The sequence below is a fragment of the Siphateles boraxobius genome, unplaced genomic scaffold (assembly GCF_051911475.1).
Source record: "Siphateles boraxobius isolate OS27281-9 unplaced genomic scaffold, OSU_SipBor_1 67, whole genome shotgun sequence".
NCBI classification, from domain to species: Eukaryota; Metazoa; Chordata; class Actinopteri; order Cypriniformes; family Leuciscidae; genus Siphateles; species Siphateles boraxobius.
In genome coordinates this window covers 192,501-210,000 of record NW_027509194.1, presented here as the reverse complement: position 1 = coordinate 210,000, position 17,500 = coordinate 192,501, and the positions used below count along the sequence as shown (strand labels likewise).

At 39.8% G+C, this 17,500-nt stretch overlaps 2 protein-coding genes across 2 annotated transcripts in view; both read right to left on the bottom strand.

The window, feature by feature from the left end:
- The window catches only part of LOC143722540 (uncharacterized), a 7,793-nt gene extending 2,941 nt beyond the window's left edge, over nt 1-4,852 (bottom strand). Inside the window, exons 1-3 of the mRNA XM_077213922.1 lie at nt 4,757-4,852; nt 3,526-3,665; nt 850-957 (exon numbers count right to left, since the gene is read on the bottom strand). Of these exons, the coding sequence (XP_077070037.1) occupies nt 850-957; nt 3,526-3,665; nt 4,757-4,763 (255 nt within the window). The 5' untranslated portion in view covers nt 4,764-4,852. The remainder of the gene's footprint in view (nt 1-849; nt 958-3,525; nt 3,666-4,756) is intronic.
- A 5,809-nt stretch (nt 4,853-10,661) lies between these two features.
- LOC143722531 (protein PRRC2B-like) overlaps nt 10,662-17,500 on the bottom strand; it is a 55,468-nt gene continuing 48,629 nt past the window's right edge. Inside the window, exons 27-31 of the mRNA XM_077213903.1 lie at nt 17,433-17,500; nt 16,705-16,775; nt 15,050-15,137; nt 14,753-14,965; nt 10,662-12,268 (exon numbers count right to left, since the gene is read on the bottom strand). The exon at nt 17,433-17,500 is cut by the window's right edge and continues 97 nt beyond it. Coding sequence (XP_077070018.1) covers nt 14,762-14,965; nt 15,050-15,137; nt 16,705-16,775; nt 17,433-17,500 — 431 coding nt within the window. The 3' untranslated portion in view covers nt 10,662-12,268; nt 14,753-14,761. The remainder of the gene's footprint in view (nt 12,269-14,752; nt 14,966-15,049; nt 15,138-16,704; nt 16,776-17,432) is intronic.

The following is a 17,500-nucleotide window of genomic DNA, read 5'->3' as shown; positions in this document are numbered from 1 at the left end:
CATAAATTCAGATATAAATATAATTTTAAAAAATCAAATATTGCACCTGTCAATACAGAACGAAATAATCTGTAGGCTAGCTTATTTTGCTGTCTATACTGCCGGCGTTGTCTTTGCTGTATCAGTAGTAGGCTAAGCTATATATTTATGTTTATATTAGCGAATGTGTCGCTGGACACCGGTGGAGTTATGTGGTGTCCCAAACATGGCATGCATTTTTCGTGAGGTTTCGAAACTGACCTACTTTCCATTGCAACTTGTAACAAAGAATTTCCCATCGGGGCTCAATAAAGTAATTCTGAGTCTGATATCAAATTTAATATTAATATTCAGACAGTGTTTCTAATACTAAAGGTTTTTTCAGTTTAGTTTTTTTTAATCTTTTTTATTAATCTTCTACATCCATGCACCACTTTTATTATGCAATAAGAAGCTACTTTTTTATGTCTTTATCTTAATACACGGTTTTATTTTTTTTAAAAGGAGCTTTCACACAACCCTATCAGAGCTAATGATAATGACCTGTATTGTTATACATTTATGTAGTCTTGATTTGGGTGTGTACAGTGGTTTTACATTTAAAAGGGTTGCAAATCTAGTTCAAGTAAATTTTAGTACGCCATAGTCAACTTTAATCAGGTAATTTCACAAAAACAAAAATGTGGCTAGTAAAAATGCTGTGTGGCTAGTAACTTTGGAAAACCACTAACCACATTGGCTAGTGAGCAAAAAAGTTGTTTTTTTCAAGACCCGCTTATATCGTATATGATATTTAGATACGTTTAGATAGGCCTATTTGTACTGGAAAGCAAGACAAAAACAAATAAGAAAGTGTGTGTGTCGCCAGACCTGCACAAACACAGCAGTGTTCATCCGTAGGTTCTCCAGGCGATCGCTCAGCTGTGCGAGCCACTGCACGTGTTCAGAGATACACTCCTGTACACCGTCTTCATCCGTCTGTGGATCAGGAGCACACACACACACACACATTTGATATCTTTATTTGAATCCGCCAATCAAATTTCTTACAGAAAGGGTTCAAATATTCTCAGAGATAACACATTCAAGGGTCCATAAAGCATCATAAACACAACCTATCTCAAGGACTAGCACCTCCTTTCTATCTGTATCCATGAGCGCTACGTCAGGGGTGTTAGGGATGTTACAAAACATTTTTTGGAAATATGTCTTGAACAGCACTTGCAATGAGATCTACAATACGGTCATGGCGTGCGGTGCATTACCCTTTGTACATATTACAGCCATTTACAATATGAGCAACTGATTCCAGGTGATCAGAGTTAGAGTATATTATGCAGTGTGGGTAGTAATCTTCAGGGTACCATAATGCTAGGTTGTGTCTGGTTGGTAACACCTGTAGTCTGGCCTTGATAGTGAAGTAAAGAATATCCGCCGCTATTGCAGCGTTTCTGTACAGAGAATGAGAGGTAGAATGGTCAGGAAAGTCAAGACATGCCAACTTTCCCTGCAGTTTTAGTCCAGTCCAGTGTTGTTTTGTGTCCATCTGTGTGATGTTCATTAAAGATCTTCTTGCTGTTGTGCTCTGTAGTGTGTGTTGTGTCTCGTTGTGACAGACTGTGGCCTTCACAGTAACAGATGGGTCTGTGACCACTGCGTCAGATACCTCTGGTGCGGTTTGTGAGTTGCTTTGTGTCCACTGTAGTTTAACTGCCAATCTATTACACAAGTCGTTTAGGTCCGGCCAGTCTGAGCGAACTCCGAAACCTGCGGCTTGTGTGTCCAGTTTACTGTTGCTCTTCCTCCTGAAGCCTAGGAAGCTGTCTTGATCACCGGTGGACAAAGGGATTTTTCTCTTCCTAAGATCCAGTAAGAGGGAAGCTCTGGCTAACTCTCTCACCGCAGCATCGTCGTTGTTAAGCATGCGGATCAGGTGTGTTAGTCTTGTAATGGAGTAAGCCCATTCCACATTTGGGACCCCAGACCCCCTTCCTTGAGTGTGAGGAAGATTATATCCCTGGTGGAATGTGAATTCAGTCCCAGCCATTTCCTGACGGCTTCAACCGTTTTATTATTCATGTTCCGTAGGACATTTGTGGAATGTGAATGTTTGCAAAGAGGTGTTGTGTCTTCCAGAGCTACTCCTCTAACGGCCTCCAGTTTCAGGACCACAGGTAGGGGGGAGGAGTCGATCAGGAGTTGATCTTGCACTTATGTCCAAGATAGGTGTATGTTTCATGACAAGAGTAGACCCTGATAGGCTGTCCCATTATTTTAAAGGAGGGGGGGTTATCAGATTTAGATTTGTACCACCGGTTTCCACCGCTTCGCCGTTCGTAAAATGCTGCACATTCGGTATGTTTCACCTCCAGCTTAGACCACTGAAGGAGTTCATCCGTTCTGGCCAGCGTGTTCTGGATGACATTCTCCTCCCTAGAAAACACCTCCACATCGTCAGCGTATCCCTGGACAGGGTTTGGGGATCTGGTATGTGATGGTGCGCACTGACAGATCCAGTTCTTCGACTGGTTGATAGCCAGAATGAAGTTAACAGCGCTCCATGGACAGCCTGTTTTAATCCCCACCTTAAGAGGTATAGGCTTTGTAAGTTGTTTACCACAGATGACTTGCAGAAAAGATCCTCTGTACACATCCGTTATGATGTCCACGAAAGGCTGAGGTAGATGGATCTCCTCTAATGCGTTAAGCAACAGTTTGTGAGATAATGTCCCAAAGGCATCTCTGAAGTCCAGGATTACGATATACAGTTTACATGATTCATGTTTGAAATCGTCAATTCCAGTTTTCAGGCAGAACACATGTTCGTTTATACCCTGTCTATCTATATAAGCTTTCTGTTTGGGTGAGAGGACGCCTGCATCCACAAGCCATGGAAGGATTCGGGCATTTCATAAACACCTTATAAACAGTGAGAGGAGAGATATGTCTCTCCATGCAGATGATCACTTGGGATATTGTCTTTCTTAGGAACTCTATGGACAAGCGCCCCCTTCCATGAATCTGGTATTTTCCCATTAATCAAACAGGTGTTAAATATACAGGTGAGTATATGGGTGGACCAGGGTTTTGTGGCTTTCAGGGTCTCATATTTTACTCCATCATATCCACAGGCTTTGTTATTTGGCAGGTGGGTCACAACTTTGTCTACTTCGTCAAGAGTAAAATGAGCAGTGGATGGATAATTCACTAGAGCAGTTGTCTCTATGTTGGTGGACCAAGGGGGCGTGGCCAATATGTGAGACGGGAGTGATTGACATTTGTCCATGTAATACTTATACACATTTCTGGTGTCATTAATAGTGGGTGGAGGGGAAGGAAATTTACTATTATTGAGAATAATCTCAATAGCGTTGGACTTGCAATGTTGCCATAGGTACGATAGTTTTTCTCCGCTTACCGTCCTTGGCTGCCACACACACACACACACACACACGCTCAGAGATACACTCCTGCACACCGTCTTCATCCTTCTGTGAGGATCAGAAGCACATGAGACACTGCTCACACACTAAAACACACACAAACCCCTGAGAGTGTGTCCCGCAGCTCCACGGTGGACAGTCGGATGTGCTCCAGTTTATCCGTGTGTTCCCGGAGTCTGTCCTCGAGCTCCTGCATCATCATCAGACCTTCGTCAGCCCTCGGAGTGTGTCTGCTGGACATTCCTGACACACACACACACACACACACACACACTCCACTGTCATTTTTCAGCTGTCAATCGTACCATTGCACAACTGCAAAATAACATACAAGCATCATCATCACCGGTTTTTCAGTCACTGCTGCCACATTTGCACTGTAAATGTGTCACAAAACCAACAGCCTTACATCAAATGAGCTTGTTTCTACCACAAATTGAAAAAAAATTTACATCTTTTTATCTCACAGCTCAGCAACAGGGTGTCGGCCCAGATCCGGCCCACATCTGGTACATTTGCATTCCACACATACCAGATGTGGGCCGGATCTATGTTGCTGTCTGGGTATTGAGATAAAAAGATTCAATTAGATTTTTTTTAAAGTCAAATTTTTTTATTAATGCTTCCATATACATCACACACTGCTGTTAAAATTGTACAATATTAATGTGTGATTCGTTTGTTCTGAATAACAGTGCGTTATAAGTATCACAGTATTTCTGAATATGAGCACGATAACATTCATCGATCTGCTAGCAGTCACACACTGTACAAAAAAACAACAACATTTCGAAGTTGTAAAGATTAATAGCCTATGTTTTAAGAAATACTTTCAGTCATTCTACTTTAAACCTTCATGTTAGGCTACTTGTCGTTTCTTTGTACTTATTAGTGAAATTTACTGGCAATTTCTGCGTGAAAATTGTATCAAACTTTCCTTCAGTGGAGACGAAGAGAGAAAACAACTGCATCCATTAAAACAGTAAATCAAGCGTCTGTCGCTTTAAGAGCAAAACATTTACAGACTGTGAAGATTCGCCAAAGAAAACTCAAATCACACTAAAGAATCATGAAGAATTCACGAACGAGATCAGACCTGCCCAAACACACACACACACAATTAAAATTGCATTTGTATAGCGTTTTTTTTTACAATGCAAATCGTTTAAAAGCAGCTTTACAGAAAATGCATGAGTCCCGATTACAGTTACGTGACTGTTATCAGAGGTAAGTTATGCTTTTCAGAAATGTACATCTACAACAAACACACACACGAACTACACACGCGTCTAAATTTCGTCTCGGATCCACTCGTGTTGAACACAGATACTCACTGATCATCGATCGGGTCAGATCTGCTTCTCTTCTGGAGATCCGGAGCTCACGGGGAACTCTCGAAAACTTCACTCACCCAGCCACGTCATCACCACACACACACACACACACACACACAATTTCAAACATCTACACAATTGTGTCGCTCAGGATAAAAGCATCTGCCAAATGTAAAAATGTAAATCTCATAATGCAGGTCATTAACAATGATTCTCTGCGAATGGTATTGAAAGTACAGCGGCACAGAAGTGAGATGTTTGTTAACAGTGGAATAAGAGCTTGTGCAGCTGGCATTAGGCACTGTATGTATCTATACATTTATGAGTAGAGTCCTGAATCAGTCAAACTGTATTGTACAAGCTTTGGTCTGTCTGAGGAAAAGCTCGGTCAGGTTTACTTCAAGACTTTGGAAGCACTGGCGCTCTTGCTTATATGGGTAAATAATGTATCATGTGTTTTTGGTTGTTTGTTTGTTTTGTTATTGTCTTTTAATACTATGGACCAGGATTCTGTGTCCTTAATAAAGATTGAATGAATAACAAAGATGCCCATAAAAATAAACATTATTTTTTAGGTCTGGGATTTGGTATAAAAAAATAGTTTTGGATTCAGTTCAGTTAAATTTTTTCCAGTTCACTATAGTAGGGAAAAATACTGTCTGGTTACCAACATTCTTCAAAATACCTTCTTTTGTGTTTAACAGAAAAACTACAGGTTTGGAACAGTATGATTAACAGTAGATGGTGAAAATTTTTATTTTTGGGTGAACTTTCCCTTTAAGAGTTTGGTGTTGAGAGACTTCCACTCAGCCGTTGTTCGACTGAACTAGAATTGAGTTTTTTATAATCGTTATTTGTGCAAGATAAAGTTTATAATAGCACTCAAATTTTATGTTTGATCTGAAATTATCTGGTAGATGGCTGCTGAATAGAGCTGCATGGTTAATCGTTTAAAGATCGCGATCTCGATCCATGCACGCATAGAACCGCTTCGAGTCATTGAATCATTCAAGATATTCTTTAAAAACGCAGATTCATCCAGTAATGAAACAAATCTTTATGAGGGAGTCATTGAATCATTGAAGATATTAGTTAAAAACGCAGATTCATCCAGTAATGAAACAAATCTTTATGAGGGAGTCATTGAATCATTCAAGATTTTCGTTAAAAAACACAGATTCATCCAGTAATGAAACAAATCTTTATGATTGAGTCATTGAATCATTCAAGATATTCTTTAAAAACGCAGATTCATCCAGTAATGAAACAAATCTTTATGAGGGAGTCATTGAATCATTCAAGATATTTGTTAAAAAACGCAGATTCACCCAGTAACGAAACAAATCTTTATGAGGGAGTCATTGAATAATTCAAGATATTCGTTAAAAACGCAGATTCATCCAGTAATGAAACAAATCTTTATGAGGGAGTCATTGAATCATTCAAGATTTTCGTTAAAAAACACAGATTCATCCAGTAATGAAACAAATCTTTATGATTGAGTCATTGAATCATTCAAGATATTCGTTAAAAACGCAGATTCATCCAGTAATGAAACAAATCTTTATGATTGAGTCATTGAATCATTCAAGATATTCGTTAAAAACGCAGATTCACCCAGTAACGAAACAAATCTTTATGAGGGAGTCATTGAATAATTCAAGATATTTGTTAAAAATGCAGATTCATCCAGTACTGAATCAAATCTTTATAATTGAGTCATTGAATAATTCAAGATATTCGTTAAAAACGCAGATTCATCCAGTAATGAAACAAATCTTTATGAGGGAGTCATTGAATCATTCAAGATATTCGTTAAAAACGCAGATTCACCCAGTAACGAAACAAATCTTTATGATGGAGTCATTGAATCATTCAAGATATTCGTTAAAAACGCAGATTCATCCAGTAATGAAACAAATCTTTATGATGGAGTCATTGAATCATTCAAGATATTCGTTAAAAACGCAGATTCATCCAGTAATGAAACAAATCTTTATGATGGAGTCATTGAATCATTCAAGATATTCGTTAAAAACGCAGATTCATCCAGTAATGAAACAAATCTTTATGATTGAATCATTGAATCATTTAAGATATTCGTTATTTATTGAGTTTAAGGATCCAACACAGTGCGGCACAAAGCGCTTATGCGCATCCCGAGCGCAGAATGATGCGCTTGAAACAACACGGAGTCACAGCGCGCAGCGCGTCGAGTCCGCATTGAAAAGTTCAAAGCACAAAGGAAAGACATATTGATACGTAGTGTATTATACAGTATCTATCTATGCAATAGTTTATTGAGCCTTTTCTTTTAACAGTTTTAAATTTCAGTTACTGTGCGCGTGAAGAACAATTATAGTGCTCTCCAGTGTATTGATCTAACAGACACCTGGTAGAAAGGAACATGATCGAGATACAGCAATACAGTCCAGCAAGATAGTCATTTTATGCGAAACCATATAGCTTTATCTACAGATCAAGTATAATAATATTAACATTGAATCATCTTGGAGAGAGTTTCATCGTTGACTGTGTTGTAACTATAGACTGTAAAGGTTGTAACCGAACGCGACGCGCTGTTCGATGCTGAATGGAGAATGACTGACAGCCGCAGCGGAGGGAAACGTTTTAGTGAACTTGAATTTAGTTACTTAAATTTCTCTCTCACATCATAATATAGTATGACTTCATATAGTATACCCCCCCCCCCCTTCATATAGTATACCCCCCCCCCTTCATATAGTATACCCCCCCCTTCATATAGTATAGCAGATTCATCCAGTAACGAAACAAATCTTTATGAGGGAGTCATTGAATCATTCAAGATATTCGTTAAAAAATACAGATTCATCCAGTAATGAAACAAATCTTTATAAAGGAGTCATTGAATCATTCAAGATATTCGTTAAAAACGCAGATTCATCCAGTAATGAAACAAATCTTTATGAGGGAGTCATTGAATCATTCAAGATATTCGTTAAAAAATGCAGATTCATCCAGTAATGAAACAAATCTTTATAAAGGAGTTATTGAATCATTCAAGATATTCGTTAAAAAAGCAGATTCATCCAGTAATGAAACAAATCTTTATGAGGGAGTCATTGAATCATTCAAGATATTTGTTAAAAAACACAGATTCATCCAGTAATGAAACAAACCTTTATGAGGGAGTCATTGAATCATTCAAGATATTCGTTAAAAACGCAGATTCATCCAGTAATGAAACAAATCTTTATGAGGGAGTCATTGAATCATTCAAGATATTCGTTAAAAACGCAGATTCATCCAGTAATGAAACAAATCTTTATGAGGGAGTCATTGAATCATTCAAGATATTTGTTAAAAAACACAGATTCATCCAGTAATGAAACAAATCTTTATGAGGGAGTCATTGAATCATTCAAGATATTTGTTAAAAAACACAGATTCATCCAGTAATGAAACAAACCTTTATGAGGGAGTCATTGAATCATTCAAGATATTCGTTAAAAAACGCAGATTCATCCAGTAATGAAACAAATCTTTATGAGGGAGTCATTGAATCATTCAAGATATTCGTTAAAAAATGCAGATTCATCCAGTAATGAAACAAATCTTTATAAAGGAGTTATTGAATCATTCAAGATATTCGTTAAAAAAGCAGATTCATCCAGTAATGAAACAAATCTTTATGAGGGAGTCATTGAATCATTCAAGATATTTGTTAAAAAACACAGATTCATCCAGTAATGAAACAAACCTTTATGAGGGAGTCATTGAATCATTCAAGATATTCGTTAAAAAACGCAGATTCATCCAGTAATGAAACAAATCTTTATGAGGGAGTCATTGAATCATTCAAGATATTCGTTAAAAAACGCAGATTCCTCCAGTAATGAAACAAATCTTTATGAGGGAGTCATTGAATCATTCAAGATATTCGTTAAAAAATGCAGATTCATCCAGTAATGAAACAAATCTTTATAAAGGAGTCATTGAATCATTCAAGATATTCGTTAAAAACGCAGATTCATCCAGTAATGAAACAAATCTTTATGAGGGAGTCATTGAATCATTCAAGATATTTGTTAAAAAACACAGATTCATCCAGTAATGAAACAAACCTTTATGAGGGAGTCATTGAATCATTCAAGATATTCGTTAAAAAACGCAGATTCATCCAGTAATGAAACAAATCTTTATGAGGGAGTCATTGAATCATTCAAGATATTCGTTAAAAACGCAGATTCATCCAGTAATGAAACAAATCTTTATGAGGGAGTCATTGAATCATTCAAGATATTTCTTAAAAACGCAGATTCATCCAGTAATGAAACAAATCTTTATGAGGGAGTCATTGAATCATTCAAGATATTTGTTAAAAAACGCAGTTTCATCCAGTAATGAAACAAATCTTTATGAAGGAGTCATTGAATCATTCAAGATATTCGTTAAAAAAACGCAGATTGACCCAGTAATGAAACAAATCTTTATGAAGGAGTCATTGAATCATTCAAGGTATTCGTTAAAAAACGCAGATTCATCCAGTAATGAAACAAATCTTTATGAGGGAGTCATTGAATCATTCAAGATATTCGTTAAAAACGCAGATTCATCCAGTAATGAAACAAATCTTTATGAGGGAGTCATTGAATCATTCAAGATATTTCTTAAAAACGCAGATTCATCCAGTAATGAAACAAATCTTTATGAAGGAGTCATTGAATCATTCAAGATATTCGTTAAAAAAACGCAGATTCATCCAGTAATGAAACAAATCTTTATGAGGGAGTCATTGAATCATTCAAGATATTCGTTAAAAACGCAGATTCATCCAGTAATGAAACAAATCTTTATGAGGGAGTCATTGAATCATTCAAGATATTTCTTAAAAACGCAGATTCATCCAGTAATGAAACAAATCTTTATGAAGGAGTCATTGAATCATTCAAGGTATTCGTTAAAAAACGCAGATTCATCCAGTAATGAAACAAATCTTTATGAGGGAGTCATTGAATCATTCAAGATTTTCGTTAAAAAACACAGATTCATCCAGTAATGAAACAAATCTTTATGAGGGAGTCATTGAATCATTCAAGATATTCGTTAAAAACGCAGATTCATCCAGTAATGAAACAAATCTTTATGAGGGAGTCATTGAATCATTCAAGATTTTCGTTAAAAAACACAGATTCATCCAGTAATGAAACAAATCTTTATGAGGGAGTCATTGAATCATTCAAGATATTCGTTAAAAACGCAGATTCATCCAGTAATGAAACAAATCTTTATGAGGGAGTCATTGAATCATTCAAGATATTCGTTAAAAACGCAGATTCATCCAGTAATGAAACAAATCTTTATGAGGGAGTCATTAAATCATTCAAGATATTCGTTAAAAACGCAGATTCATCCAGTAATGAAACAAATCTTTATGAGGGAGTCATTGAATCATTCAAGATATTCGTTAAAAACGCAGATTCATCCAGTAATGAAACAAATCTTTATGAGGGAGTCATTGAATCATTCAAGATATTCGTTAAAAACGCAGATTCATCCAGCAATGAAACAAATCTTTATGAGGGAGTCATTGAATCATTCAAGATATTCGTTAAAAACGCAGATTCATCCAGTATTGAAATAAGTGAAGTTTGTGTCTTTTCTTTTACTCCATCACTTCACGAATCTGCATTGATCAAAAAGAATTAGAGTTGGGAAGTTTGATCAATTTCTGTGAATCAGGTAAAATACTTCCAATCAATGAAATTAAATGTGTTTGCATCACCATTAATATGTTCATAGAAAAACAGGAATTTTTTACTATAGTTGAATTGGTCCATATTAAATAAAAGTCATTCATTCAGTGAAAAGCTGGGATTTCAGTTCAGTAACTGCACACGGTCAATGGGAATACAAACAACGATTCGTCTTTGAAAAAAGCACAATCTGCTTTATTTGTCTCTTGTTGAGATCATTTTCCAATAAAAGGGCAAATATGGTCACACATTTAATAGGATAAACAACACTGAGTGATAAATATCTGCAGGGAAAAAAACAGACCCCTAAAAATAAACAAAAGTGAGTAAATCCATCACTGGCCCTTTAAATACAAGTCTAACAAAAAAAGCCAAAGGGCAATAATGAGTCTGTACAGATATTCAGCAATCATCAAGAAGCAAATGACCCTCAAAAATAACCATAAGCACTGAAGAAATCATTTAAAAAGGCATTTCAAATGTGCAACAATTGACCCAGAGGGAAAAGGACGAGTTGCATTAATGCTCCAATATCAAAGACGAATGAATGCATGAACATGTGCTGATGGTTATAGTTCTGTACAGCCGTAGTGTGACGAAGACCTCGCTAAACAAGACTTTATATTTTCTAACATGATCCCTGTGAGACAGCAACATCTACGAGAAATCTTTTGGACCCTGACTGATACAGAAAGGTTGTTTATTGCTCGTGTCACTGCTGTGACTGACAGACGAAACACCTGGAACTCAAAGCAGAAGATAAAGGCTTTCTGGAGCAAATCAACTCGTCACACACACACTTTCTCTACAACATCTTCACATGTAACACGAGAATATCAGAGCGAGAGCAAGCGCTTCTGCACACTGCTGCCCTCAACATCTTTATTCCACACACACACACACACACACACACACCCCAACACCGCTACACAACACATGAAAGCAGATGAAAATAAGAGTTCAGTAAAGATGCTCCATGTGCGGATTGAATAATGTCCTCAAATTTGGGTTTAAACTTTTTTTATTGAATAAAAGGTGTTCTTTAATAATAATAGAGCAAATATGCATGATTACTAATATATATATATATATATATATATATATATATATATATATATATATATAAAAAATTAAAGGAAGTTAAAACTCCATGGTACCCAGTAAAAATGACTAAAGCCTCGCGCTGCAGCTGCTCATGTTGATCTCATGTCAATCAAAACCTGGAGTCCAATCAGCTGGCTCGGTTTGGCAATGTGGGCGGGGCATGAGCTGGAAGAAGAGACACACTTCTTTTTCTGTTTGCAAACGTCGATGAATAGAGAGAGAGAGAGAGAGAGAGAGAGAGAGAGAGAGAGAGAGAGAGACGACCGGCGGTTCATTTTCCACTTTTTTTTTAACCGTTATTCTTTACTTGAAAAAATGACAAATAAAACGTAAATAAATAAAGCTGATCTTGAAAAGTCTGCAGAGAAGAGTCCCAAACTATCGTGTCTATTTATATATATAGTATACATTTATATATAGATATTCATATCTCTCTATGTGACGTTTATTAATGTGTTCCAATTCATTAGTGGGGTTGGTGATCCTGTGCATCAGTCCGGTGTGTGAAAGAGAGAGAGAGAGAGAGAGAGAGAGAGAGAGCCGTGTCATGTGATCATGAGGTCCATTAATCCTCCACTGGGACCGGCTGTGGTTTGATGGCTCTGGTTCGAGCAGCTTTGACCTGTGGCCTTCTGGGAATCACTGAAGAGTTCTTGGCGTCACTGGCGGCCTGTACACACACACACACACACACACACACACACACACACACACACACACACAACTTACAGTCACTTCATCAACATCATCGAGTCAAAGCACTGATGAAAACACACTCAACCTGAACGCAGGACTGGGTCAAACATACAATTACCCACATGATGAATTAAGCATCACCTGTGCTTATTGCATCATTACACTGGATTCTCTAATCCCTCAGAACACACTTCATATTTCACTATATATTATATTAGTCCATTCAAATAATCACATAATCGTCCATGTGTTTTTTGTTTACAGACACTTATTTTTACTGCATGTTATTTCAGATCCCTCAATAATAAGTGCTGAATATCATTAACAAACGACAGTAAAATATAAAGATCAGGGCTGAGCGATATCATATTTCTTCCATAATGTGTGACGCCCTCTGGTGTTCACATGGATGTGGTGTGTGTGTGTGACGCCCTCTGGTGTTCAGATGGATGTGGTGTGTGTGTGTGTGTGACACCATCTGGTGTTCAGATGGATGTAGTGTGTGTGTGTGACGCCCTCTGGTGTTCAGATGGATGTGGTGTGTGTGTGTGACGCCCTCTGGTGTTCCGATGGATGTGGTGTGTGTGTGTGACGCCCTCTGGTGTTCAGATGGATGTGGTGTGTGTGTGTGACGCCCTCTGGTGTTCAGATGGATGTGGTGTGTGTGTGTGTGACGCCCTCTGGTGTTCAGATGGATGTGGTGTGTGTGTGTGTGTGACGCCCTCTGGTGTTCAGATGGATGTGGTGTGTGTGTGTGTGACGCCCTCTGGTGTTCAGATGGATGTGGTGTGTGTGTGTGACGCCCTCTGGTGTTCAGATGGATGTGGTGTGTGTGTGTGACGCCCTCTGGTGTTCAGATGGATGTGGTGTGTGTGTGTGACGCCCTCTGGTGTTCAGATGGATGTGGTGTGTGTGTGACGCCCTCTGGTGTTCAGATGGATGTGGTGTGTGTGTGTGACGCCCTCTGGTGTTCAGATGGATGTGGTGTGTGTGTGTGACGCCCTCTGGTGTTCAGATGGATGTGGTGTGTGTGTGTGTGTGTGTGTGTGTGTGAGACGCCCTCTGGTGTTCAGATGGATGTGGTGTGTGTGTGTGTGTGTGTGTGTGTGTGTGTGTGAGACGCCCTCTGGTGTTCAGATGGATGTGGTGTGTGTGTGACGCTCTCTGGTGTTCAGATGGATGTGGTGTGTGTGTGTCACCCTCTGGTGTTCAGATGGATGTGGTGTGTGTGTGACGCCCTCTGGTGTTCAGATGGATGTGGTGGTGTGTGTGTGTGTGTGAGACGCCCTCTGGTGTTCAGATGGATGTGGTGTGTGTGTGTGTGAGACGCCCTCTGGTGTTCAGATGGATGTGGTGTGTGTGTGTGACGCCCTCTGGTGTTCAGATGGATGTGGTGTGTGTGTGTGTGACACCCTCTGGTGTTCAGATGGATGTGGTGTGTGTGTGTGACGCCCTCTGGTGTTCAGATGGATGTGGTGTGTGTGTGTGTGCGCGAGATACCCTCTAGTGTTCGGATGGATGTGGTGTGTGTGTGTGACACCCTCTGGTGTTCAGATGGATGTAGTGTGTGTGCGCGAGATACCCTCTAGTGTTCGGATGGATGTGGTGTGTGTGTGTGACACCATCTGGTGTTCAGATGGATGTAGTGTGTGTGTGTGACGCCCTCTGGTGTTCAGATGGATGTGGTGTGTGTGTGTGACGCCCTCTGGTGTTCAGATGGATGTGATGTGTGTGTGACGCCCTCTGGTGTTCCGATGGATGTGGTGTGTGTGTGTGACGCCCTCTGGTGTTCAGATGGATGTGGTGTGTGTGTGTGACGCCCTCTGGTGTTCAGATGGATGTGGTGTGTGTGTGTGTGACGCCCTCTGGTGTTCAGATGGATGTGGTGTGTGTGTGTGTGACGCCCTCTGGTGTTCAGATGGATGTGGTGTGTGTGTGTGACGCCCTCTGGTGTTCAGATGGATGTGGTGTGTGTGTGTGACGCCCTCTGGTGTTCAGATGGATGTGGTGTGTATGTGTGACGCCCTCTGGTGTTCAGATGGATGTGGTGTGTGTGTGTGACGCCCTCTGGTGTTCAGATGGATGTGGTGTGTGTGTGTGACGCCCTCTGGTGTTCAGATGGATGTGGTGTGTGTGTGACGCCCTCTGGTGTTCAGATGGATGTGGTGTGTGTGTGTGTGTGTGTGCGCGCGAGATACCCTCTAGTGTTCAGATGGATGTGGTGTGTGTGTGTGTGTGTGTGACGCCCTCTGGTGTTCAGATGGATGTGGGGTGTGTGTGTGTGACTCCCTCTGGTGTTCAGACTAAGCATTTACTACTGATCAGCCGTACTTCACTGTCAAACTGCACGTAAAATAATCTCAGTCTTTGCCAAATCACGTGCGGTTTCACTGCGATCGCGCAGCGCTAACACACACACATGAACACAAGAAAGGAGAAGAGGATGAAATGTAATTACCTCTCATGATCACAGTGGGTGGCTCACCTTCAGCCCGTCCTCAGGGCCCTTCCCAGCATGCTCGGGGTTGGGCTCGCGCTGGCCGGGGTACGGCGGCGAGCGGATGATCACGGTCTTGTTGATCTGCATGACGGGCCGCTGGATGGGGGTGGGGAAGGGCCCGCTCGAGGGGGGTCGCATGTGCATGACCATGTTGCCCTGAGGGCCCGACACCTGCCGCAGAACACACACCGGTCGGCCACATGAACCATCAGCTTTACTAAAGCAACGCTGCGCTGGCGGCGGTGCGCTGAATACCTGCTGTGTGTAATGTCCCGGCAGAGACACGACCGACGCAGGGGCTCCCGGGCCAGAGGCTTTCCCACTGGGACTGGCCGAACCGGGCCTGATGGGAAACAGAACTCCGTGAGAAAAGATATTTACAGTCAAAACAAAAATAATTTAGACATTTATGTAAGTGAGGAGAGCAAAATAAAGTGACATTATACCCCAAAAGTTCTTCATACAGTGAATACCAGTAAACATTGGGACCAAAAATTTATTCAGACACCAAAATTAAATGTATGATATTTTTTTTACTAGTGTGTGCAGGACACTACAGTTCTTTTATGTAAGTGAGGAGAGCAAAATAAAGTAAACTGTGACATATTATACACAAATATTCTTCATACAGCGACTACCAGGAAAAATTTGGGTGCAAAAATGATTGGGACACTTTGAGCTGATCATGTTTTGCTGAAGTGTTTTTTCTTTAATAACTAATGCAGCTTTTTACACCACAAACTGAACAACATGAAGCATTGCTTGGTAACTGGTTGAGCTAAACTGGTATTATCTAATTGTGTAGTTAAATTTAACAGCTGACAGATATTCAACATAATTCATGTGTGAGAGTCTATAATCAAACCCACTTTGAAGCAAACCGAGTCGTAACACAGTGGAAAAGCGCCATAACATATATGACAGACTCAAACACACAGCATTTTAAACAGTCTCAAATACAGTAGTGAACATTTAAAGTGGATCAAAACCTATCAAAGTTGTACATGGATTTTGAATAATACACATTCTTGTCTTAGGACAATTTTGATGAACTTTTTTGATCCACTTCAGATGTTCACTACCGTAGTTTTAATTTGGCTTTACTTATTCCAGTTCTTCTTGAGGTGTGTGTCTATTAGGCCACACACACACACACTGTAAAGTTTCAGACAACAACATTTAAATACGGGAGTGAAACCCTTAAATCATCATCGAGTGTCTGTACGAAACACGACTCGCTCCAGAAACTGCGATGATTGAACTATATCTGCTATTTTTGATCGAACTAAAAGTCCCCCTGCGTTGTAAATCCAGCTTTTAATGTTGTTTATGTGTCTATGTGGTGTTTTTAATATGCTTTAAGACAAACCATTTGTTCATAAGTCGACAGCATTGCTGAGTATTTTCTCTTTAAAACTGCAGTGAACCAAAGACAGTCTCAAAAACACGCTTTGAAATCGCTGGTGTTTCTGACGTCACAAACTACCTTGTAACCAATCAGATCAACGTGTGATCGTCAACGAGTGGATCTCTGAGTGAGTGAGTGAGTGAGTGGAGGCGGGGCTCATTTGCATATTCATAGAACCGCGTATACTAAATGAGGCAAGAGTGTCAAGTTACATTCAAGATATTTTAAAACATGACTTTTTCAAAGGAAAATACATTTTTATATGTCATTTTGGTGATCAAAGATGAGTTTTAACATAAAATGATTGATACAGTGGGACTTCAATCAAAATGCTTTTATCCAGCATGTTTTGAAGACGATTTGAGCCAATTTGGGTGTAAACGACTGAACTCTGGGTGTACAGAACAGGATTAAGCACTGAAAGGGGAGGATTTAGCCACCGTGTGTACGAGGCCTAATGAAGGTGTGTGACCTCGAGCTGTCGAGTGTGTGAAACGTTCACCTGTAGGAGCCGCTGGGTATTCCAGGTGAGTGACTGGGCTTATCAGAAAACTGAAATCCTTTCATGTCCATCTGGGAAGTTTGCAGAACAAACATGATTTATAATCAGACAGGAGTGTGAATAATACACAGGACGACATCGAACACTGAGGTTCATCTACTGTGATGAAGCCAATCCGAACATTGCAGTCAGATTCACACATTCAGGTACATGTTAAAGCAGCACAATTATTCACAATGAAACCGCACTGATTATTTTATGTGCAGTGGCTGATCGGTAGTAAATGCTCCATCTGAACACCAGAGGGCGTCTCTGACACACACAGACACATAAATTAGAAGTACTATAACGCTTTGATGAAATATGAGTAATAAACACACGACTGCATTATTCTGTGTCAGAAGCACATCATCTCTCAGAAGGAGGAGCTCAAATGTCCTGATGAAGTGAGTTTGGAGTAAAAGCGTGTTATTGAATGTCGTCTTTTGTTGGAAAAGAGGTTCATAAATGCTTCTCATGTTTAATGCGTGTTCGTTTTTCAAATGCACGTTATAAGCGACTCAAACTCTGCTTTCAGAGTGAGCGGCGTTTACTGAGCCGATCATACCTGAGGAGCTGCGCATCACTAATAATCTCAGCGATTACATGGAAATAGTGATTAATCGTGCAGCTCTAGTACATGCATTCTGAAGAGTCCTGATGTTTCCCAGAAGCCCTTGCTCTCTCACCTCTCGGCTGCTCATGATGGGCGGCTGAGACCCGGGAGGCATCATGCGACGGGGAGCTCCTACGGACA